The 24,802-nt window shown below is 44.4% G+C and overlaps 1 protein-coding gene across 2 annotated transcripts in view; it reads left to right on the forward strand.

The window, feature by feature from the left end:
* The window catches only part of ARHGAP32 (Rho GTPase activating protein 32), a 243,552-nt gene that overhangs the window by 105,599 nt on the left and 113,151 nt on the right, over window positions 1–24,802 (forward strand). The window contains exons 3-5 of one of the 2 annotated variants that reach the window (XM_058856944.1): window positions 5,587–5,678; window positions 6,714–6,755; window positions 7,334–7,418. In XM_058856944.1, the coding sequence (XP_058712927.1) occupies window positions 5,587–5,678; window positions 6,714–6,755; window positions 7,334–7,418 (219 nt within the window). The remainder of the gene's footprint in view (window positions 1–5,586; window positions 5,679–6,713; window positions 6,756–7,333; window positions 7,419–24,802) is intronic. The other variant, XM_058856945.1, reaches the window with a different exon arrangement.

The following is a 24,802-nucleotide window of genomic DNA, read 5'->3' on the forward strand; positions in this document are numbered from 1 at the left end:
CATCCATTCCCATATATTTCTACCATTCAGAACAGTGACCCAGTTGTAGCCTTGCTGTGCTCAGTACATCTTAGTCCTTTTAGGGATAAATGCTGTGAAATTGGGACCTTTCCCAATTATATGGAGCAACTCGAACATGGTGACTTTCAGTTTAGTGGAGCATTCTCCCTTTCCTGTGTTTGTTTATTTATTGTGGAGAACTAGGGCAGTTGTCACAATATCTGAAGGAAGAGCAGAGAGAACTTTGTCTTTCTGGAGTGTATTAAAGGCTGTGGGGTCAAAGCTGAGATGGACCACATTTCTTCTTTCATTGTGCTCCAGGCAAATCTCCTGGGCAGTAATTCCTGAGAGCAGGTGCTGATGGAGCCATCACCTTCTACCTCACAGGGAGCAAGGATTTTTGGGGGACACTTTCTTTATAGTGCTGCAGAGCAAACTTTCTGATGGAGTGGATGCTGAGCCAGCTCTGTGTACTGAGGTGATACCCAAAATTTGGGGCAGCTGCTGATGTCCTTGTACATGAGCACCCACTTCAGACCTCTTCATTCCTCCTCATGCCAAGTGAAGCAATTACTGCTCCCTACAGAGTAATGACTTCTCCTGAAACAATATTGCTGTTCCCTGCTGTTCTCCAACAGAGAAGTAAAACTGAAGCAAAGCTTTAGGGTTTTTGAGAGCTCTAAAGGGGGCTTAGGTTTTTTTCCCTCTCTTTGTATTTTTTTCTCTTCAAGAAAATTGAGGGGAAATGAAGATGATGTAAAGGAAAGACTGTCATGGAAACCAAGCAGCATTTGGAATCAGCTCTGCTGTTTTTAGAAAGAAGGCCATGTGCTGACAGAATCCAGAGCAATCTGGTTCCTCCAAACCAGTTTTGGTGAGACACTCACAGTGGAAAATGAATAAATGTTAGTGCCTGTTTAATAGTTATTCTTGCTTTGTGATAACCTTGGATTAAATTCCTCCCTTCAGAAATCTCTCCTGGATTCAGCTACCTGCCAAGGTGTATCTCTGGTGCCTCCTCAGGCCTCTGGGTCTTTCTGTAGTCCTGTGGAAAACCAGCTGTGGGATTACTGGTGGGATTCCAGGCTTTCTTGTGCATCCCAGAGTAAGTCAGAAGAAGCAGGCTGTGGGTTCTGCACTGGTTCAATATTCTCCACTGTCAAGGATACCAAGATGGAAACTTCATCATGTTGTGTTCACTGGACTGTTGTGTTTTACACATATTTTCAGATTGTGTTACGTCTCTGCATGTGAGGGAGACAGGTTGACATGTTTTCTGATAAATGCAAGGAGACTTTTTAGGAGAAAATCCTTTCATATTATGCTGTGGAATCGTTAGCTATAAATTATTTATGACTGAGGTTTTATGTGCTAGAGAGCACAAAGCTGCAGTTCTCTAAATCATGTCTATAAATAAAAAGACGAAATTTCGAATGCTTAAAGCTAAACAGCCTGATTTGTGAGAGCTCTCAGATCCCACTTTTGGATTCCCAGGGAGATTAGGAGCAGCACTTTAACATGTCCAGGGGAGGGAACAGGGCTGGGAAAAGGCCTGGGAAAAGGGCTGGAGCACCAGGAGAGGCTGAAGGAGCTGGGAAAGGGGCTCAGCCTGGAGGAAAGGAGGTTCAGGGGGATCTTCTGGCTCTGCACAGCTCCCTGACAGGAGGGGACAGCCAGGGAGTGTCAGGCTCTGCTCCCAAGGAACAGGGACAGGAGGAGTAGGAAATGACCTCAAGTTGTGCCTGGGGAGGCTCAGGTTGAATATTGCAGAAAATTTCTTCCTGGAAAGGCTGTCCAGCCCTGACACATCTGCTCAGGTCAGGGGTGGAGTCACTGTCCCTGGAAGTGTTCAAAAAATGTGTGGATGTGGAACCTTAGGACATGGTTTAGTGGTGAGCCCAGTGGTGGCAGTGAGTGATGGTCTTGATCTTAAAGGCCTTTCCCATCCTTAACAATTCTGTGATCCTGTGGTCCATGGGAGGGCTGGACAGGCAGACAGGCGTTCTTCCTCCTCCCTAGAGGAAGGGTTTAGTGAGATCTCCCTGCCTGGCAATCCCTGCAGATATCTGTGACAAAATACTGACTTTCTGCAATATTGTCTCAGCTGCTACTGATACAAATGCAGCTTTTGGAAGGAGAATTTCTTTGGTTCAGGGCAAGCTGGTGAAGTGGTGTTGCTCCAGAGCCTTCCCTGCAAAGGTAAGATGCTGAGATTCCTGATAAATCAATTCTCTGACTTCTGGGCTGAGCTCTAATTTGTTTACCAAGTTTTGGACCAGAGCAGATTGATGCAGCAGTGACATTCAGCTGTGAAAATGGGACTAAGCAATTTGCATAAACAGATTTGCTCTGCAATTACCAGGTTTCCACAGCACAGCGATGCATAGAGAATAGGGAAGTAAGAAGCCACTGATGATGCCAGGTAGCTAATTTTCAGATGTAAGTAATCCAACTGTTTCAAAATTATTTTAAAAATTAAATTACTGTGACACAAAGCACAAAAGATGACAAATCTCATTTGGAGGGTTTTGTTTGTGTTTTGAGGGGAGAGTGACCTGCATGCTGTATGCCAAGTTTTGCATCAAAACAGGTGCAAAGTAGTGTATAGAATCCATTTTATGTAGCTGTGTGTCTGGTTTGAATGGAAAGGAGTTGTGGTTATTTAGGAGTAATACAGTTTCTAAAATTGCAGTAAGTTTATTTTTTGGTACCTGTCTCTTCACCAAGTTTTTTTTCTCATGTTGGTACCTCTTAATAAGGATTTGAGCTTGCACAAGTTCAGTGCCTGTATCTTTCTGTGGTTTTGCCTCAAGTGTGAGTGTTGGAGAGATCGCTCTGCAGTAGTCCATGGAGCTCAGTTCTAATTGGAAAAGCCTCTGGAGTTAATTACTGCCTTGCATGTCACTGTCATCCAGTTAACTGGATGCAGGAAATGGGAGAGGCAGAAATCCAGCTCAATTTGGACTTAACTCCACTGGGAAGGAGAGGATAATAAAACTTTTCCAAGAGAGGTGCTGGCATTTCAGGCTCCTGGAGGTGTGAGTTTTGCCTATGCTACTTTGAGTCAGATCCAGGGAGGTCTCTGCCCACTGCTGCAAACTGGCTCACAGCCCACATTTTCTGTCAGATTGTTTATCCATTTTTATATCCCACCAGCTCCTACTGCTGATGGAGAAGAAAAATTACTTTTCTTCCTACAGAAATTCTGTTCCTTAGAAAATTAAGTAAGCACATCCAGCTTGGCCCAGAAGCAGCTTATTGGAATGGCACTTTTATTCTTGTAATTAGTTATTTTCTTATGTAAAAGACCTGTAAGGTTTATTAAATTGTTGATCCTCTTAATGTTAAAATTCACAATGAGACTCACAAGTGGCGTATTACATCCTGAAGTGATTCTGTGCTTAGTAAGTCAGTCAGCCCAGAGCAGGTTTATTTAAGTGTATAAATATTGTTGCTGTTTTCCTTGGTGAGTGGCTGTGCCTGTTGTGCAGAGCTGTGGGACAGTGGGGTCAGAGCACTGGCTGTGGTCAGGGCTGTGGAAGGTGCAGTTGGGAGGGAGAGTGACCTGGACTCAAACTCACTCAGTGGTGCTCAAAGGGTGGAACTCACTCTGAGATTTTCCAGGGGCAGTGCTGGAAGCAGCAGGAGATGGATGGGTGCTGCTGCTGGTGGGTGACTGCAGCTGTTGGGGTTCATCTCCTCAGAGCCAGGCTCAGCCTGGAGCCCTGTGTCTAGGGGAGTGGGTGCTGCAGCCTGCTTGGCTTTGTCCAAAGGAGCACCAGGATGATCTGAGGAATGAAGCAGCTCGGTTGTGAGGAGAGGCTGAGAGAACTGGGATTGTTCAGCCTGGAGAAGAGAAACTTGTGGGTGACCTAATTGTGACATTCCAGAGGCTGAAGGGGCTGAGAGGGAAGATGGAGAGAGACTGTGGACAAGGACCTGGAGCGACAGGGTAAGGGGAATGGATTCCCACATGAGTGGGATGTTAGGAAGATATTCCTCCCTATCAGGGCGGTGGGGCCTTGGCACAGGGTGTCCAGAGAAGATGTGGCTGCCCCTGGATCCCTGGAAGTGTCCAAGGCCAGGCTGGATGGGGCTTGGAGCAGCCTGGAATAGTGGAAGGTGTCCCTGCCCATGGCAGGGGTGGGACTGGATGATCCCTAAGGTCCCTTCCAACCCAAACCATTCCAGGACTCTCCTCACATTATCTGAAGCAGGGGAGTGGACCTGAAGTACCAGAGCGTTCCTGGTGACTATAGCAGGACCCTCACATGGATAATGTAGTTGTAGCCTCACCCCTGTGCATCTGGAGTTCAGTGGGATGAATCCCTCTCTCCCTCTGGAGCTGGTCTGGTTGACCAGTTGAAAACAAGAAGGAGAATGACAATGACTCAGTGCAGCTCTCAGTGATGTGGTGAAGCTCAGGTACAGGTGGCCTGTGTCAGGGTGAAATGGGAGCTTCAGGGAGGAGTGGCAAAGATTGTCCTGGTGTTCATCCCACACATGGGCTCTAGCTTGGGTTGTGGTGGTCCAACTGTAAAGTTTTGGGAGACCAATGCAGCTATGTTCTGTTATCAGTCACAGCTTTGGAACAGATCCAACTCTGTTCAGAGATCTGCTGGACCAGCTTAGAACCATTGGGACTGATGTAACATCAGGGCAATTATCTGTTTGTTCCTGTCATTAGAAAAGGGATTTGATTGAATACTTTTTGGTTCAAGGCCTGTAAGAGAAGTAACACTGAAGTGCCTTTCTTCCTCTTGGTTCAGCATTCCCTCTTTGGCACATTATTCACGTTTTTAGTGCATTGTATAAAGCAGAAAAAGCTCATTCACCTGGTGTCACCCACATCACTGCTGGGTAATCTCTTGCCAGCATCACTTGTTTTGCTTGTCTTTCTCTGTGAAGTCTGCACTGGTCTTGCTGTTTGATCACTGCTCTTTCCATAACAGTCTCACTGAAGCCCCTCATTCCTCTGGATCACAGTGGGAGAACCACATGGAGCAGAATGTTTGTCCCTTGTGATGGAGAATTCAACCCCAGCAGAGCTCATGGCTTAGGCAAAGGCAGCTGGAGGGAGGAGGGGATGGGAAGGTATCACAGAACAGAAAGGAGGGAATTTGGAGTTCTGGCCTCACTGAAATAAATTAATTTTACTGATTAAGGAATTTTAATATCCTCAAGCAATTAAACCAATAGTTTCAAACATCTATTTTAGAAGTTCACCTTCCACATATAAGCAGCTCTGTCATTTACTTGTTTTCCACTGTGTGAGCATTCCAGCTTTTTGCAGTGCCTCTGCCTGAATCTAAATGCACAGATGTCTGGAAAATCAGGTACTTAATGAGGAGTCCAAGTATGGAGTTTGGGAATATCTATTTCACTCCTACCTTTATGAAAATCTCCACTTTAGAAACCAGAAGTAGCAATGAATTGTCACCTCCCTGATCCCCATCCCAAGGGTCAGTTTTCCCTGGTTAAAAGACAGAATTCAACTTAAGCACATCTGAAGTTTGTACCCCCACTCAGCAGGCAGAGTCCAGCCATGTTTTAACCTCCTTGCTTTTCCTGTGTCCTTCCCTGCAGGCCAGAGGTGCCGACATTCCGGACATCCCGGGGGAATTGCCGCTCAGGTCCTGCGGCAGCACAGCCAGCATGAAAGTGAAGAATGTTAAAAAGTAAGAACAGAGTTCTGTGATTTTCCTGTCTTTCCTGGTCTTCCAGTTTTGCTGTGCTGAGTTTTGGCTCTTGTGCTGCAGTGCAGGGCATTCAGCAACAATTTGTGATGGTGTATCTTCAGCAGAGCAACCAAAATCCATATGGAGCTAAGGCAACTGGAGCTAATGGACCCTAAAGCTGGGCATGAGAGGTTTTGCTGGCTCACTCTCCTCTTTCTGGCCATAGAAACAAAGCTAGGTAGAGTTCTGAGCCTCACTGTTGCAGTGTTTTTAATTTTCTTTAGCAATTCTTCCTGAAAGCAATTAAAAAATACCCACAATAGAACATAGAGAGAAAAATCTCCAAAGAAGCGCAGGCAATGTGTAAAATTTTCCCTGTCTCCTTATGCTCTGGAAGCTAAACCAGGATAAGTGGGTGGCCTATATGTATTTTTTATTCAATTTTTTTCTCTTTCCTTTTTGCATTCTGCCCTCTGCAACTTCATTTGAATGAATTTTACATGGTTTTCCCTTCTAAGGGACGTTTTTTCTTCCCTGGTCTCCCAGTTTGGTTTTTTTTCCCCTGTGGGCTCATGCTGTATTTCTGTCTCTGCTGGTCTCCCAGATACTGTAAACCAAGTCATTATGCTTGCAGCAACGGGGATCAGAAATAATCAATATTACTTTGTTAAAATGCTGACTTGAGGAGCAGAACTCCCCGATATTGATGGATCTGAGCCTTCAGCTCACCCCTCTAGTGCTCTGCTGAGAGGGAAATGGCTCTTTGTTCCAGTGCTGAGCAGCCAGATGCTGCATCTCACTTCCCACTTGTATTCCCGTGGGAAGAGGGAGCTAGATAATGACAATCTCATTGGCTCACCACCAGGAATATCTATAGGAGTCTATAATAGCTTCGGCAGAAGCAGGAGCATGTTGCAGAGACAGAGGAGCTCCCCGGCAGCCACCAGTATGACTGGAGACACTTGGGAATAATTATGCCTGACTTTTGAATTTGCAAAAGGCACAGCATAAATAGAGTTTGTTCTGCACCCTCAGATACATCCCCCCGGGACTGATGGGCTGTGATGCCTTTCACAGGTAAAGTTCTGCTTTCCTCGTGTCTCGTGTAAGGCTGTGGATGTGCATTTGTGAGGTGCAGCTGCTTGTCCCTGCTCCGTGTCTGGAAGCCTGTGGGATGTGGTGCTGCTGGAATGTCACACACAGTTCTGTAGGGATGCAATGGGATGTGGTGCTGCTGGAATGTCACACAGTTCTGTAGGGATGCAATGGGATGTGGTGCTGCTGGAATGTCACACAGATCTGTAGGGATGCAATGGGATGTGGTGCTGCTGGAATGTCACACAGTTCTGTAGGGATGCAATGGGATGTGGTGCTGCTGGAATGTCACACAGATCTGTAGGGATGCAATGGGATGTGGTGCTGCTGGAATGTCACACACTGCTCTGTAGGGATGCACTGGAAAAGCCACTTGACATTTCAGCTTTCCTTTCTCACTTGGTTCCCTTTCCCATTGCTTTGGTGCATCACATCAACAAATCCCTATGTTCCCTTGGCTTTAGGATGAGAAAATTGTTGTTGTTTTGTATCAGTGCCTGTTTTTTATCTCTGTTGAGTGGTCTGCATCTATCTCACGGTATGCTCTTGGTGTGCTCCAGGTTATCCTTTACAAAGGGGCACTTCCCGAAGATGGCCGAGTGTGCACATTTCCACTATGAAAACGTGGACTTTGGCAACATACAGGTGAGTCTTGGATTTATTTTATACACAAAACACCTTGTGCTTCCTTCTTGCTGACCTGGTGGGGAAGCATAGAGGGATCTCCACTGAGGCTTATTTAGTTTGTTGCTAAATGTTTACTTATAAGAAGTTAAAGCTGTAGAGACTTTATATGGAATTGCTTCTGTGTGCTGGGGCAGAATATGCACTCAGTCATGTGGAGCTCTCCTTTTGAGCTTGGTGATGGTTTTATTTCCACTGGATTTGGCTGATGTCACTGTTTTAAGACTGTATCAAACATTCAGTCTTGAATCATCTGTAATCACCGCATGTGTATTTTTGGTTTGCGTGTGTGTGTGATTAAACAATTGTGTGAATGCATTTATGAAAATATAAATAATTGAATTTACCCCTTCCCTTAGCTCTGCATTGTGCATTGCGGCAGCTGTGTCATCAAAATACCAGAAACTGCTGTCAGCCCGAGCTGCATTTCTGGAGTCTGCAGGCTTTGCTCCTCTGTGATCCCTCCCTGATGAATACAGGCAGAAGCATTTTCCGGGGAGGGCTGAGACCCAGGAGTTTCTCACAAACAGGACACGTTTTGTTCTGCACTTAGAGGAGCAGGAATGCCTCCAGCATCTGCCAGCCTTGTAGCCAAAAGGAGGTTACAACCTTTTCATTTGTAAAACATTTCCTGTAATACCAAGTGAATTATTTACAGCCTTTCATGCTGCCATACTTCACACTTCTGCAAGCAGAATTATGCAGCTGGGTTTTTTTTCTCAGTCTCTGTAAAATTCTGTCTGGGAAGGAGCCCGGGTCCTGTTCAGGGCTGGGATCTGCTGTTGCTCACACTTGGTTCTGCTGTGTGGGCTCTGCAGACACAGGTACACGTGAGAGAGCTGGAGACACAAAGTACTGGGCACAAATAGAGTGCAAAGAGCTCAGTTCCCATGGAGTCCCTCAGAAACGGGCAAGTAGGAGTAGTCCTCACTCTGCTGAAAACTGCTTATTTTCATTTTCTGTGTGTAGGAACAGTGTGGTTGATCCATGTCCATGTTTTCTGTCTCCTGGTAATTTGCTGATTTGACACAACTCATTTTTCAGTCATTCTGGAGAGCAGCTTCATGTTGAAGCAGGTCTGTGTCCGCATAGGTGTGGTTTTTACATCCTGTGGTCCTCTGAGTTCTCCCTCCCATCATCCAGGGATGTTCAGCACAATGTGCAACTGGAGAAGGGAGCACAAGCTGTGCATGGTGCATTGTTTTGATGACTAACAATTAATTCTTTTGTGGGTTTTAGCATTTCCTGAGATGTTTTCAGGATGGCAGGGCAGACCTGTGGGGTTCATCTTTATGTTTGTGAGAGGCAGAAGTAAAATCAGGTAATACATCCTTTCCAGGTTTTCATGAGGCATGCTGGGAAGTTCCCACAAGCAGGAGTGGTTTAGTTCTGCTTTTTGTGATGTTGCTTCTACTCCTGCAGCTTTCCCTGCTCTTGCTCAGTGGTCCCCTGGCACAACCAGACCAGAGGCTGTAACCAGAGGTCTGCCTGAAAAGCAAAAATTGTGGAAGGATGAGCACAGCAGAAGACATAAAAATGGTATTGGTTATTGAGCTGTTACTGGTTATTTCAGCCCTGAGTTGTTTTCTGTGTCTGTGCTGTGAAACCAGGAGGAAAACAGGGGCTGGCAGCAGCATGAGAAGAACTGTCACAAAATTGAGACTCTGTGTGTTGAGGGGTCAGTTCTCTTGTTTTCACCACATCTGCCTTTGAAAAACCCTGTGTGTTTAGCTATTTGTGTACCTAAAGCAAAATTTGTGTCTAAATAAGGTGACTCAGGCCCTCTGTGCCTCTAATTACTTCCTTTTCCTAAGCAAGGTTTCTGATAAAACCCCACAGTGTCAGGACTCTTTATATGGTGAAAAATCTCTTTGAGAACAAGAGCTTTGCTGCTAAAATGTGAAAAGATAAAGCATTGCAGCACTTTCTTAGAATTCCAGTATTAATGGTAAGAAAAATGAAAGCTGTTAATACAACAGCAGTATTAATTGGGATATTTAAAAATAGGTTCACACAGGGCTCATGCATTTTAATCAAGTTGGAGGCTCCTTTGTGCTCCCAAGGTAGGGCAGAGAATAGCAGTGGGCTGGAGTGATGGGAAGTGACAGCTTGGCACCTAATAGAGAATTACTGAGTTGCATCTGAGGGGTGGTGGGTGTAAACTGCTTTCAAAATCTATTCACTGCTAGAAATTTGCATAGTAGAAATACAGTATTATCTGTCCGTGTCAGGAATTGTGTAATGCTGTCTATTAACAGCCTGGCCAAATTTCAGATTGTTTTGTAACGTTTATGTCACTTATAATATGGTCTCATGGTGCAGGAGGTATTTATAGCCTGGCATTTCACCTCATGAGATCGTTTTAAATTAAATTGCTGAGAAGTATGAAAAGGGATTTGTTCTCTTCTTATCCTTGCACCGTGCTAGTGAGGCTGGGTGCATTTTGGGGGGCTTTTCCTCTACAGAAATGTCCTTCCACGCTGCTTCCAACAGCAGTACCTTACACACACCTGTGGCTGGCCAGCCAGGCACGTGGGGCATCCCAGGAAATTGCTGGTTGCCAGGCAAAGGCAGTGATGTCAAAGCTGTACCGACAGGTTGAGCCTCACAGATTGCATCAGTGCCCAAAATTCACTGGCATTTTGCTGAAACACCTTATGTTCATTGCTGCATTTCTTTTGAGAGCTGCATAATTAATTTCTAATGAAAAGCCAGGTTCTGCCTCATAAATTTGCTTTAATCTGACATGGGATAAATGTTCAGAGCTGTGGTTCAGCTTCTTCATGGTCCATCTCCCAAGGAGATGCAATATTTCTTCTCAATTTACCTTTCTCCTACTTTAGCTTCTTCTCAGTTTACATAAAATACAAGGTATCTCTCTTTTAACTTTTTTGACCTGGTTCTCACTCATTGAACACACTGGTGGTAAGTCTACATAAAAATCTCTGTACAAATACAAGGTCATTTCCAAGTGGTTAAATAGCATTTGTGCAGGACAGTCTGTAATTACACCTTTGAAATGATAAAAATGCACACTGTTTAACATCAGCACTTTGCATCTAGCAAGTGCAAGTTTTATATCTGTTGGTCTGATTTATGAATAAATAACTGAAAAGAACTCATCAGAACTCCGTGGGACCTACTGAAGCAACTTCAAATTCACCAAGTTTAAAAACGTGAGATAGAGAAATGGATATGGAGTCCCATATCCTTTTGCTTGCATTAAGAACTGACTCTAGATTGAGACATAGTTAAATTTCTTTTATAATTTAAGAAGATAGTAATGTAATTGAATATGCTAAAAAATGACTGCCAGGTTTCCAGGAGCATTTGGACAACACTCCCAGGGATGCACAGGGAGGGATTGCTGGGGTGTCTGTGCAGGGTCAGGAGTTGGACTGGATGATCCCTGTGGTCTCTTCCAATCCAGGATATTCTGTGATTCTATGAAATATGGTTTTACTTTACTTAGTGCTAAATGCCATTAATATAAACAGGAGAAACGATGATTAGGAATTCCTTAAAGATCTCCTTCCTGCCAGGAATAAGTACTCTGTTCTTCACTTGAAAGAAAGACATTATCTTCAGCTGAGTAGGTTTTGGTAATGGAATATGAAGAGCTGATCAGCTTCACGCTTCTCAGACAATATTCTTTGCTCCCTCAAAAGCCAGCTCAAGGCAAGCACATTCATATCACTTCATCATCTTGCATTTGACACAGAATTATCCCTTCAAACAGCGCAGTCTCTGTGTTTGCCTTGCTGTATCTGACGTCTAAAAATAAATCCCTGTGGGAGCAGGACAGGGTTACAGATCAGTGCAGCCTTGGCAGGGCCATGGCAGGAATTGTGTTATCGGTGGTAAAGGAAGTATTTGAGGCACAATCACTTCCGCCTGCGCAGGCATCAGCTGCCAGGAATTCCTGTCAGGAATTGTGTGCTGTGGGAATCCCTCTGCAATGCTCCAACCAAGCTGATGGGCTGCCTCCAGCAGCAGCTGGGCTTTTCCCCTGGAATTGGATGTTCCTGCCGTGCCTCAGGAGTTAGAAACATTGCAAAGAGCAGCTCAGTCCTTCCGTGCCTGTTGTCAGCAAAGCCTGCTGAGAAGATCCTTTTCAGGGTCATCTTCTTTTGGTTTGCCTTCTTTTCTTTTATTTAATGATATTCCAGGGAAGGGGGAACATGGGAGGCATGTGCTTGTGAAGGAGTCTTTGTAATTTTTTTCCTAAAATGGATCGCAAAGGAAACAGAACTGGTAAAGCCTGGCCAGATGCCCTTGGCTGGGGTTAACTGGGATAGTTTCAGGTGCCACAGCTGAAAGGAGTCTTGTGGATGAGCTGGGAACAACAGGGATGGAGATGCTCCCTTTTCCATGTCAGCCTCAGGTGGGACAGCCTAGCTTGGATCTCTCCATCAGAGATTTCATCCCAAGCCTGCTCAGTGCCTGCAATGCATGAGGGTTTGTTTGTCCCCAGCTCTTCTGCGGATCCGATGCTTTCAGTGTGTGGCAGTCGGGAGCAGCATGAGTAGCTCCAGGCTGCAATATCATTTATCCCACTCATTTTGTGAAGTGTGTAAGAAGTCCTTCATCTTTGGATGCTGTTAATCTCCTCCTAGAATTACTGGCTGGATTCTGGCCTGTTCCCCTTCTTTAAACCAAGGACTTCCCCTCCCAGTCCATGTCTTCTCCATGTGATTTCTTTCCTATTGCCTTCCAAAGTGGTGGTGGGGATGTTGCAAGGGCTGTTTTAAGGACGTGGGCATATAAAAACGACTGTTCAGAGTGTAGGTGGAAACTGCCTCTGTTAACTTAATAATTCCAGCCACAACTCCCTGAAAATTGGCACAGCCTCCTGCCAAGGTCAACAAATTTTAAAAGTTTGAAGTCTCTGGGCCAAGGTTTTTGCTGCCAAAGGAGTTAGGAAAATATTCAAGTAAGTTCACCTCAGTTTTTGGATTCTGCTGTTTCCTGGTGCTGCTTCCAGCGTGCCACAGGCTCGTTAGAAAAATTCTTCCCTGGAATGAGATCACACCTGTGAAATTCCAGGTTCCCTGTTTTTTTCACCTGGTGAAATGGGCAGAAATCCAGCGTGGGTTCTGTCATGGAAGGATAACTTCAAGTGTGGAGCTGTGACTGATCCACAGGGCAGGAAGGAGATAGAGGCTGGTGGATTTACTGCTAAATCATTCTGAACATGTTTTACACCCTTTGCTGCCTTTGATTGACTGTTCTGAAATCAATGCTTCCTCTTTTTTTTGAAGGAAAATGTAACTTGGGTGGCATTGCTCAGCTCATAGAACTGCCTCTCACAGGGACTCTGTATTTCCCTGGATTTATTTATCTTGATTAGCCCTGTCTTATTCCATCTGTGTACTTTATTTTAAAGAGATGCTCATGAAGCCATACCCATGGAAGGGTGGGCTAGAACCCACAAAGAACTACTACAAGCAAATGAGATTTTTACCTGTTGGTTTAGTACAACAAGTATTTTTGGGGCTTTTTTACCTTCTCCTTTTTCTTTTAGATGTTTTTATGAGTTTATAGGGAATAATCCGTATCTCCACAGAAGAACAGACCCATTTGGGACAGAAAACAGAGACCTCCTACAAAAATCCAGCTTATTTTCCCTTCCTCAGCATTTACCACTGGAAATACAGCAAGCTTGTCTGTGGAATTGTAGGGTTTTTTGTTCATTGTGGCTCTTTGATGGCATGAGTAAATCTTCAGGTGGCTGTTACTTTGACATTGACTTCCAGCTGTTTGCCAGCCCCATAAATCATCTTTACCAACATGTTGCAGAAAAGTGTTAAAATTGATTTAATTAGTAACTGGAACAGAGTTGTATTGGAAAATTTTTATTTCCTGCAGTTTAATGACCTGAAAAAAATGGAAAGCTGTATTATACATATAATTAAAATATGTTATAAAGTTGGAAAGATTCCGTGGGCTCCAGAAAAATAATGCATGTTTTAGTAGTGCTTGAAGGGAGATGAAATCCCGTCTGCTTCTGTCTGTAGCCAGCCATCCTGTTACCAGGAATGGTGTTAAAATGCAGCATAATACTAGGCTCATGGATCTGCCAGTATGCCAGGCTGGAGTGATTTAATAACTGCCTTGTAGATATGATCCCTGAGATTTACAGGAGCAGGGCTCTGTGTTTCCCTCTCATGGAGGTTTGTCAAACCAGGGGATATATGAGCTGTGAAACCAAACTTCTGTAGGAGAATTCCCATGCTGTGTTTAAACTGTACCTGCCTACAGAAAGGGCAGTTTGTTCAGACCCTGCTCAGGTGCCAGAGTTTGGAGGGCTGATGACAGAATTGGCAGCTCGGGGGCAGCAAGTCAGGCTGGGGGTGTTAAATGTTCATTCATTAGCTCAGCCTTCCCTGGGGTGTGTGCCCTGCCCTGCCCTAGGAATGTGTTCATTCATTCCCTGCTGAAGGAGCATGGCTGGGATAACTAACACAGGGAGGGATGGGATGTTGGGAAAAATTCTCCCTGTGAGGGCAGTGAGGCCCTGGCACAGGGTGCCCAGAGCAGCTGTGGCTGTCCCTGGATTCCTGGCAGTGTCCAAGGCCAGGTTGGATGGAGCTTGGAGCAGCCTGGGATAGTGGGAGGTGTCCGTGCCCGTGGCAGGGGTGGAATGGGATGAGCTTTTGGGTGGGATGGCCCTTTCAAGCCAAACCATGCTGGGATTCTGTGATTCTGTGTCTAGAGTATAATCTGATCCTCAACATTTGTTGACTGTCTTGGCTTTGGCATCTTTCTGCTTAAGGTTTGAGCATACCAGATGTGTTCCACCTCTGTCTCCAGGTGTGCTCTGTGTCCTGAGCCTTGTGACCATTTCCTCATGGTGATTCCATGATCTGGTTTCCAGGTAATTTCCAGTCTTGGGACATCAGCACTGCTTCACTCAGGACTACAGTGTTGCCCTGTGGCGTGATGAGCTCAAGGTTGTTCTCTCTGTGTCGAATCAGGGAAGAGCTGTTTGAGTGCTCAGGATGAGCCTGTCACTGTGGCCCTGTCCTGTGGGGAGGAGGAAGAACTTGGGCTCCTGGTGTTTGCACGCTCCATGGGGAAGTGTTTGCTGTCCTGTGCCAGGGCACAGGATGTGCAGCTGCACCGGGATCACAGAGGGTGTTTCTAGATCTGCTGATCTGACACCACACGTTTGTTTGTTTGTTTTACTTGCAAAAGAGAGATTTGGGCAGAAGATTTCCTGTGAACATAAACATTCCCAAGGGGCTGGATTCAGGCAGATTTCTCTTTTTCAAAGGAGGAACAGGCACACAGGCACACACTGCCCCCCCACATGGACTGCTGGATGCTTGGAAGGCATTTGGAGAAGTTTGTGGGCTTTGATGGGTTTGTGATTTTATCCCTTGCTGTGGGGTGTGAGCGGAATGTGGAGGTTCCTGCTTCCCTGTCCTGCAGGCAAGGCACTGACCCTCAGCTCTCCTGAGCATCCAGAGCAGAGAGCTCTTTGATCTTGACTCAGAATTCCAAAGGCATAGATTATTTCCTCTGGCTTGTGATTTCTGGCCATTTTCTCAGCAGAACCTGCAAACTCAGGCTGCTGTTTTCCTGCTAGAGAAGCATCAAAGGGAAAGGGAATGCTTCCATTACGTGTGGACGTGTGGCTGTGGGCTTTGAAAATCAAATACTTGTTTGGAGAAGCATGAGATTATCTCACTGCCTCTTCCAGACCTCCTCCCCCGAAGTTTTACTTCTTTTATCTCTTAAAGCTAAGTGAACAAACTTTGATTCTACTCACTAATTCTTGTTTCCACCCAACCAGATGAGTAAAAGAAATATTAATAAAACCTTACTCTGGAACATATTTTTGAGATGCAAGACATTCCCTGCCACCATCCTGAATTTCTTCCTTTCAAATAGTTCATTTCCCAGAAGGAGTTTTATGAGAAGCTTGTTTAGATCTGCACTGATATGTTTCAAGCTCCATCAGATGTTTTTGGGAAGCTCAGGTTATGGTTTGGGAGTTGCAGTCAGAATTGACAACTCCTACTGTAGAGAGAGCTTTTGGCAACATCACACTCAGAATTATGTAAGAAATAATTGAAAGAGAAGATGGTTCTTTAATAGGCATCCACAAATCCAGTATTATATGATACTAAATAAAAATACATAGGGCAATATGTATGTTCAGAATCCTTAAACAGGCCTTAAAATCCATTCTGTTCTATTGGAAGACTGATGAAACTTATAAATATGGTTATAAACCAAACTGACTAGAAGAATATGCTTCTTGGGGAAGTGGCATTGCCTGGTCCTATCAGTTTATATTTAGATCCCAACTGAAATTTTTCTGATTTACCTTGCAGTGGAGCTGTGTAATTCTTCTGTGTGGTGTTTAAGTGTGGACCTTATTTATTGCAAATATGACATGTCAAAACTTTCAGCCTTTAAAAGAACTGATTTTTGACTAGGTTCCCATTTACCTGCTTGAAGCAGTTCAAAAATCAAAATATCTTCTGTTACTTTTATGGCTTGAGCCCAGGAATTCACTTTGCAATGTTGCTAAATTATTTAATAATTCTCTATCTTCTAAGTAATAATTGCAGGTGTAGCAGTGCTGGAATGGGCAGGGAACCCATTGGGAGATGGAGCCTTGGGGCAGAAAGGATTTGCCCTTTGAAAGGAGGGGAATGTCACATCAGGACAGGGGTGCTGCCTTGCTGAGGTGAGGGCAGCTCAGGATTATTGAGGCTTAGTGGAAGGTGTGAAACTTGAGAGGCATCAGATTGGTTCAGAGTCCTCTGGCTCAAGGTTTGATTTAGTGTTGTGCTTTGCCATTTGCTTTCAGATTAAATGAAAGCTGGCTTGGGTTTGGAAGCTCTTTGCGGAAGAGTGAGTTCTTAGGCTGGTGCACTTTGAATTATTGATGGATTTTAGCAGGAACACTGAGCTCTGATGGACGCTTTGAATACACCCTGGACAGCTGTGTTGGGCTTTATTTCCCCTGGTCCCTCATCCCTTTGAACTCTTTTAAGCCTCCCTGTATCCCTCAATTTCCAGCTATGTTCCACTAAGTGGAGTTCAAAGACAGCAGAGGATAATGCAGAGCTGCTGGGGTCGATGCTGAGCAGGGGCACAGGGAGGGCTGGGCCCTGGAGCTCTGCTTTCCTCTCCCAGCTGACTTGAACTTCTCAGGCCTATCCAGTGTCACAAAGATGCAGAACTCTGCCCATTAATTAATACACTCAGAGAGTCTGGAAAACAGTGTTCCAAATTTACCATTTATGATTTTAAGACAACCCATGGAAGAGGGAAGGCTTGGATTTTTAACAATAAAATACCCATGTGCTCTTAGAGTTCTTTGTGGTGCATCATATGGATGAACGTTTTATTTTCTTATTACAAAAACAATTAATGTGTGGATGATGTGTTTTCTGTTAGGATTATAAGGGTCTGTGTGTTGCAAGTTGTGGTGATCAGAGTAAGGATAAAACAGCCCCTGGAAACCAAACTGTGTCTGCAGCAGTAACACTGAGTTGAATTGCCTGCAGGATTAATAACAAATCTGGATGACACCACCTTCCACACAGGCCCTGTGCTGTGGGGCTTGTAGGCTCTGTGTGTGTACTCCAGTGTTCCACAGCAGTTTATTCACATTTAAATGTGCTTGGCCCCATGGCTGAAGGTGGTTTGAGCTGTGGGAAGGGCTGGAGCGTTTTACATCCTTTGTGTGCCCATTTAGACAAGTTATTGTGTGAGTGTTTGCTGTAGAGGAATGTTTATTTTACACAGAACTGTTGGTAAGTCATTGTTTCATTATTTTCTCTTGGAAACTACTATGCTATTAGTACAAATCTTAATTGAAATACCAATATTAGGAAGCAAAATAAAGGTTTAAATGTTTTATTTGTCCACAGTATGGAGCACCTTGGGAACTGTTCTGGAAAGTTTTGTTTTGTGTTCTGTTTCTTTTTTCCATAGAACCACAGAATATTCTGAGTTGAAAGGGACCCCCAGGGATCATCAGGTCCATCTTCAGTGTCTGTCCTGGTGTATGAAGCAGAGCTGTCCTCTGTGAGGTTCCAGATTTGTCATTGTGACCACTAATTCCCTTGCTTGGTGATTTAAGGGCTCAGCCATTTAATTTGGGTTAATGAGTCATGGCCAGTGTGACAGCAGGGCCAGCCCAGGTGACTCCAGGGTGCTGTCCCAGCTTGGTTTGTGCTGTTACTCTCATCCTCGTGCTTGTGTGTTTAGACACTGGCAAGAACTGAATCCCACAGACCCTTTTCCCTTGAAATGTGCAAAGATTGGGACCACGGCACTGCTGCAGGGTGACACCCCTCTGTGGAGAGCCACTGAGGATGCATTGCATGGGGGCAGGGTTACACTGACCTCTTTGGAGAGTGAATTACATGTTTAAAAACCAGAAGCCCAATTCCAATTCCATTGAGAAGCTTTTGGGTAGCTCCCAGGACATGAACCTGTTTCAAGTGTAACCCGAGTTGTTCACAACCAACCTTCCCTGAACTGTCTCCTGGGAAATTTAAAGGTTAAAAATATTCTTTTCATATCTGTACTATTTTATCTTCTGCCTCTGGTATTTTGGCAGAATTTTTTAAAGTTAAAAATGAAAACAGAGTTACAGATCTGTCTGTGACCCTTTATGCAGTTCATCTTGTAACTTTTCAAGTCTGTCCTCTGGAGGCTCTTTAACTCTTCAAGTCCATTCTCTGGACACAACCAGTTAGGATTCTGACACATGGATCAAAAAAACAAGACTCTGTTTATGAACTACTTCACAAAATTAAAGCTCATCCTATTTATTAAGGATTTCCAAGATAATTTCTTTGATAGCATGAATTTTAGGCATTTTGTTTGCTGTTCTTGCTGTCCTTCACTGAGTCAGCATACAGAAGCTGCATTTTTTTATCCATGAAAACATTTTTCTTCCTTCCCTTGGATTTTGGATCCATACAGAATATAGTGCTCTTGCACAGGACATAAATAACATAATATTACATAAATAACATTATTATTACTTCCCTGTGACAGGGAAGTAATGGGGTAATTCCTGTGTGTACTTGTGTTCTGGAAAATACAGCTTCATGTTTTCCAGCTGGCCTGTCTGTGGCCTTGCTGTATGTTTACATGTAACCTGCTGCTGAAGTGTGGAGTGTCAGGGAATGTGGGAGCTTGGATGGTGCAGTGTTCCTGCCTTCAGGAGAGTTGATTTTCCTGGCCTTTCTCTCCTTTCTCCAGAGGATTGTGTGTTGTACCCTACTGACTGGCTGTGAGTCCTTACTAGGGCTTATTTAGTGAGCTAAGAGCCTCTCTTCTGGGCAAAATTTAGCAGGAATCCAACTTTGGAATCTTGTGACTTATCAGAAGAGCTCTGAAATCTCCATTACCTTCACTTCTTGGTACTCAGAAGGTTACAATTAATATTTCAGAGCATGGGATGCTTTTCAGTGCAGTGTCTTAGTTTGATGTCCCTGGACTGACACAGAGTCACTGAGGTTGGAAAGACCACCCAGGTCATCAGGACCAACCACAGACAATAGAATCCAGTTTTTCCACCATATTGTCTCTAAGAAATAATATCACTGAGTTATAGAATGAGGTAAAAAATTGTGGGGATTGAAAATTTCAAAATAAGGCTCACTTTTCCTTAGGGATTTTTCTGTGCAATCCTTTAAGTGTACAAGTATCTTCAAGGCTTTCTCAACCAGAGTAAGTAAACATGTTAAAGAAACCTGAATTTCTCCCATAATTGCTTAAGACCTAAGATTTCAGTATGATCATTTCAATCTTTTTCCCAAACTCATTTGTTTTCAGAACTGAGAATCAGTGACTGTGGTATCAATTGTTTTATTCTTAACAGCTGAGTTGGAGCAGCTTTGTGTTTGCTGGGAAGTGCCTTTTGCCAGAATCAGGGAGGCTGGAGCCTTAGACATCAACCATTATAGAATTTCGGAGTCTTATGGAGCCTCAGATGAAACATCTAAGTTTCAGTATCTTCTTACAGATTTTCTTCCTTAGTTGGGTCGAGATAAAACTCAAACCACTCATTTTAGGGCTTGTATTGGTGCCTGTCTGGACCTCTGGCAAGGTTTGGGCATCTCTGTTTTGGTAGGAAAACTGTTAATGCTGATGATAAAGACATTGATCCGGTTTCCTCTGTCAGAATCCTGGGACTTTCCCAGGATGTGGCAGAAACAGGCCTCTTCTCTGTCCTTTCTTTTCATCCTCTTTCCCCCCATCCCCATCACTGCTGAACACATGGCAGTGGCTGTAAATGTTAACAATCACCTGGTTGTACTCTGTAGAACTTCCTTCATGGGTCCAGGGTAGTTTCTTTAAATCATTTAACTCATGTAAATGTCATTGGATGTTTTCATCACAAACACACTCAGTTTCTTCCCACCCTAATTTGTCTGTGTCTTGTAGCTGTAGGATTGATTACAGATTGGATGGGGCAACCTGGGCTAGTGGAATGTGGAATGAGGTGAGTTTTAAGGTCTCTTCCAACCCAAACAACTCTGGGATTTTCTGATTAATGTGAAATCTCATAATAAAACATAAGGTGTGAGGGAGGTTATGGTGCCTTGTCTTAACTCACTTATGCTTGCTCTGCACCTTGTATAAATATTTCTCTTCAATCTGGGCAATATTTACTGTACAGAGCAGGTAAACACCTGCAGTGTGTGGTCATTTTTTTTTCAATATGTAGAAAATATTTTGTTCATAGATCCACTACACCTGAATTACTTGACAGCTACACTTTGAATTTCATATGCTTGTGTGAATTGAATATTGCCCAAAGCCTGCAGGTTCCCTGGGACATCTCTTTCTTCAAAGGAAGAGCAGTTTGAGAAGTTGTGCAGGGCACAGCTTGTCTTTGTTTCTGGTGAGGTGTGACAGGGCAGATGGCCTGAGCTATGAGCATGGGGATTTGTGAGCAGCAGGAGACAGGACCACATGTGTAGATATGTTTGTGCACGTGAAGAGATGTGGAGATGCAATAAAGCCCAGAGTTACGAGTTTCCTGTTAGTGCCACATACTTCTAGTCTGGCTGAAGTTTTTATTCAACATTCAGCTAAGAGGTGAAGTTTTGGGTTCTACTCCTAGAAAAGTTTTTGTTTTAGAAAATCAGTCTGACCATGTATGTCTGTTGCTTATTTTCCAGCCCCCTTTCCCCCTTTAGCTGAGGGAAGTGCTTCCATTGAGTCTGTTCCGTGTTTAGCACTTGCTCAAGTTGTACAAAAATGCAAGTGGGTTATAAAACATGTGTCAGGTTTGTCCCAGCTGTGGGACAAGGACTTTCTGTTGCTTTGGTTAAAAAAGCAGTGTGGGGTCAGATTGGAGATGTGAGGATTTGAAGTTTTTTTCATGCATGGACACAGAAAATCCTGCGTGCACCTTCCCCCAGCTCAGGTGTGGCAGAGTGGGAATCTGAAGGACTTTACTGGGAAGTGCTCTTGCTGTGGCTGTGTTCTCTCAAAGTGCATCCAATAGTCAGTCTGGTCACAGCCTGACCTCTGCTTCATGGCAGGGGATGTAGGCACAGCCTCAGTGCCAGCAGTGCTGGGTTTCACACAGCCTGGTTTGTCCACAGGAGTGCTTGTTGATCTTTCCCACTTGTGGGGTCATGGGAGGAAATGGAATAAGTTTCCCAACAGCTTTTATCAATTCCTCCTGCCAGGTAAGGGGAGATTATTGTTCTTCATTTCTGCTTCTCTTGTCAGCAAGAGAAGCTGGTGTTGACCAGATGATAAATGATGTTTATTGAGGGGAGGAGTTCCCAGATGTGGCTGTGGTAGCACTGATCTCCCCCTTACTGCCTTCTGCCTTGGCCTGGTCCTGCAGGGTCCTGCTGAGACGGCTGTGGGTGGAATGTGTCAGCTCTTGGTGTCAGTCACTGCAGGCTGACAGGGACATTCATTTTTGATGGACAAAGCTTTTGGAGACCCTGCACACCCTGCAAAGATAAAGCTGTGCAAGTTTGGCCGGCATTATTTGTAATTATTTACAGAACATCATGTACTGTACATTTTTCATCATCTGAAAAAGTACATTTTGTTGTCATTTCCCAGAGGGGCTCTGGACTGCATATCCCTGGAAGTGTTCAAGTGGTTGGACAGTTCAAGGAGCAACCTGGGATAGTGGAAGGTGTGGAATGAGGTGGGATTTAAGTTCCCTTCCAGCCCAAACCCCTCTGGGATTTGATGGTTTTATGATATGGTGGAGATGGTTGTGATAAAAATTTTAGCATCATCAACTTCCAGTTTTCAAAATTCTCATCTTGATGCTTGCTTGGGGTTTCTTGGGAGTGAGGATGGGCTGGATTGTGGAAAAGGGCAGGAGAAACAGTGACACAGTCCAAGGAGGAGATTTCTATGGTCATGGTCTGACTTTGTATAATTTATGTAAGTGTTGTGAGTTTTTGGGGTTCAGAGCCTGTCCAGAGGTTGTCAGGTGTTTATATCTGGTGGTTACTGCTGTGCTTTCATGGCTCACGAGATCCAGTCCTGCCTCCACACTGAGGCAAATGCCTCCTGCAGCAGACTGGAGGTGTTTGATGCTGGGAGGGGAGAGTGTCCCAGCTTTGGAGCATCAGGGATGTTGGTGTTGCTTCCTCCAGCCTTCCTTCCTCGCCCAGCACTGAGTCCTACGTGTGGAAAGGGTCAGGTGGGGCCCTGCCCGAGCAGAACTGCTCCCAGGAGAGCCAGGAGCACACTTCTTGATTGGAATTCAGCTTCATTCACATCCTGCACCTCCACATGTGCTCCAGCCAGGCTCCTGCTCCAAGGCTGTCCAGGCCCTGTTTGTTTTTCCCTTGTGTGCTCTGGTAAGTTGTGTTTCCTGCCTTTTCTCCAGGAGTTCAGTTCTCGATCCTGCTTCTCTGTATGTGAAAAATCCCAGATCTTACTCAGCACAGCACAGTTCAGATGACACAAATACCTCTGTTTGGATGACAGGAGGCTGAGAAATCACAGCATAAATGTATCTTCACTCTGAGAAGAAAAGGTGCTTAGCAAATGTGACAGTGAGACAGGATCAGTGACTCCCTTAAGCCAATTAAGCTGCTCATTGCCACAGCACTCTTCCCTCCATCAGAATTACTGTTGCTGGGGGTTCTGTGTTGTTTTTTCTCCTCCCTTGGCACTCCTGCTGATATCTCAGGTATATGAAGCATTTTTTCCAGTGACTTTGATTCTTATCAGCTTGGAAAAAAAGTTAATATTGATTTAGTGGGGGAGAAAACAGAAGAAGTGAGTAAGAGACTAATAGCTTGGAATGACAGGGCTGTATCAATTTTCAGTTCCCTCAGAGGAATAATGTGCTTGTTTCCAGCAAATGGAAAAATAGACCATGAGTAAAACTGTCAGTGCCCTCCCACAGAATGTAATGGATTTTGGAACTCAGAGAAAAAGAGACAGTCATAACTAACTCTGTGATTTTAATGCACTTTCCTTGAAAGTCAGCAGTTTTATGAAATACCATATGCAGGCAGATGAAAACTATATACATCTTACAGAGCTATATAAAAAATTATATTCACTGCCTTAGTCTTATGTTTTTGACTGTGGATGAATGCACTTCTCAATATGCTTAAATGTGTTATGGATTCAAGTGGTTTATATCCTTACCTATGGCACCAGCACATAAACTGAACCAGTGAAAAAATGATGAGCACTGTAGAAAACCTCATTCCTGGTGCATTCACGTGGCTTTTCTGTGTAAGTGGTTCTTGAATGAGCCAAATAAATATAAATTATGGTCCCCTGGTTGGCTGATGGGGAATGCTGTGTCTGTGCTCATTCATTGGCAACAGCCAAGGGAAGAATCCTGCTTGGTCCAGAGGGAGACTGTGAAAGAAAGGATGGTGTGTTTTGTGGCAAGCCCACTTCTCTTCAGAATAAATTAATAAGTCAGGCAGGTCCTTTAATTTAATTGCCTCTTTGTTTTAGCCTGAAGCCACCAAGTGCTGGTTCTTCTTACAGAGCTGTCTCCATTTTCTTGGCCCTGTAAATATTCACACAGTTGGGCTGGGCTTTACTCTGATGAAAACCCAAGGCTGCAGGAGCAGGAACATGATTCTGCTGCTGTTCCAGGATCCAGGATCTTGTCCTGATCCTTGCCATCATTTGTAGTGCAATGCCATCTAGTGTGCAGAGGGCTCTCAGGATTGCCCTGCGCTGGAAATTCAGCACAGCAGCGCTCTCTTACCTGCATCTAATTCCAGTCAGCTTCAAACAGATGCATTTCTGCCCAGGGAAGCTATGGCTAACTCATTCCTGGAAGTGTTCAAGTGGTTGGACAGTTCAAGGAGCAACCTGGGCTAGTGGAAGATGTGGAATGAGGTGGGATTTAAGTTCCCTTCCAGCCCAAACCCCTCTGGGATTTGATGGTTTTATGATATGGTGGAGATGGTTGTGATAAAAATTTTAGCATCATCAACTTCCAGTTTTCGAAATTCTCATCTTGATGCTTGCTTGGGGTTTCTTGGGAGTGAGGATGGGCTGGATTGTGGAAAAGGGCAGGAGAAACAGTGACACAGTCCAAGGAGGAGATTTCTATGGTCATGGTCTGACTTTGTACAATTTATGTAAGTGTTGTGAGTTTTTGGGGTTCAGAGCCTGTCCAGAGGTTGTCAGGTGTTTATATCTGGTTGTTACTGCTGTGCTTTCATGGCTCACGAGATCCAGTCCTGCCTCCACACTGAGGCAAATGCCTCCTGCAGCAGACTGGAGGTGTTTAAATGTGTCTGGGCTGTCCTTGGGGCCTGTTTTTGGATAGTTTGGGGGCAGGAGAAGCATTTCTTCATTGTCTTCATTGGTACTTTGATCTCTTAAATTCTGCACATTAAAGAATACAGTTTTCCTGCCAGGAGGACAGAAGAATCATCCCCTCTCCTGTGCTGAGGAATGTGCAGTGTGAGGGGTTTGATTTCCTTTTCCAGCACTGTTTTGGTATTGTTGTGTGGTATCCAAGATGCTGGATTCTGGATGCTGCCAGGAGGGGGGCTGGGTCTCCCCAGGTTTTGACTAGACCTGCCAGAGAAGATTCATTTTTGAATAATCTCCTTTTGCTTTCAATTAATTGTGAAACCAGGCTTTAATAAGGTGTGAAATGGAAATAAAGTTAACACCAGCTGCATTTATTTACATGTGTTAATCAACACAGACCCAAAACACAACAAATTAAACTCACGCCATTCAGAGGGTTTGAAATGCTCCAGATTTTGCTGAGGACTTTGAAAAATATGTATTTTTTTGAGAACTGGAAGGTCAGGGACATTTTTATTCTTTTTTATATTACCAACCATGGCAGACCCCAACCAGAGGCCTGAAGTTGCTGTGTT

Source organism: Poecile atricapillus, chromosome 25 (genome assembly GCF_030490865.1).
Source record: "Poecile atricapillus isolate bPoeAtr1 chromosome 25, bPoeAtr1.hap1, whole genome shotgun sequence".
NCBI lineage: Eukaryota > Metazoa > Chordata > Aves > Passeriformes > Paridae > Poecile > Poecile atricapillus.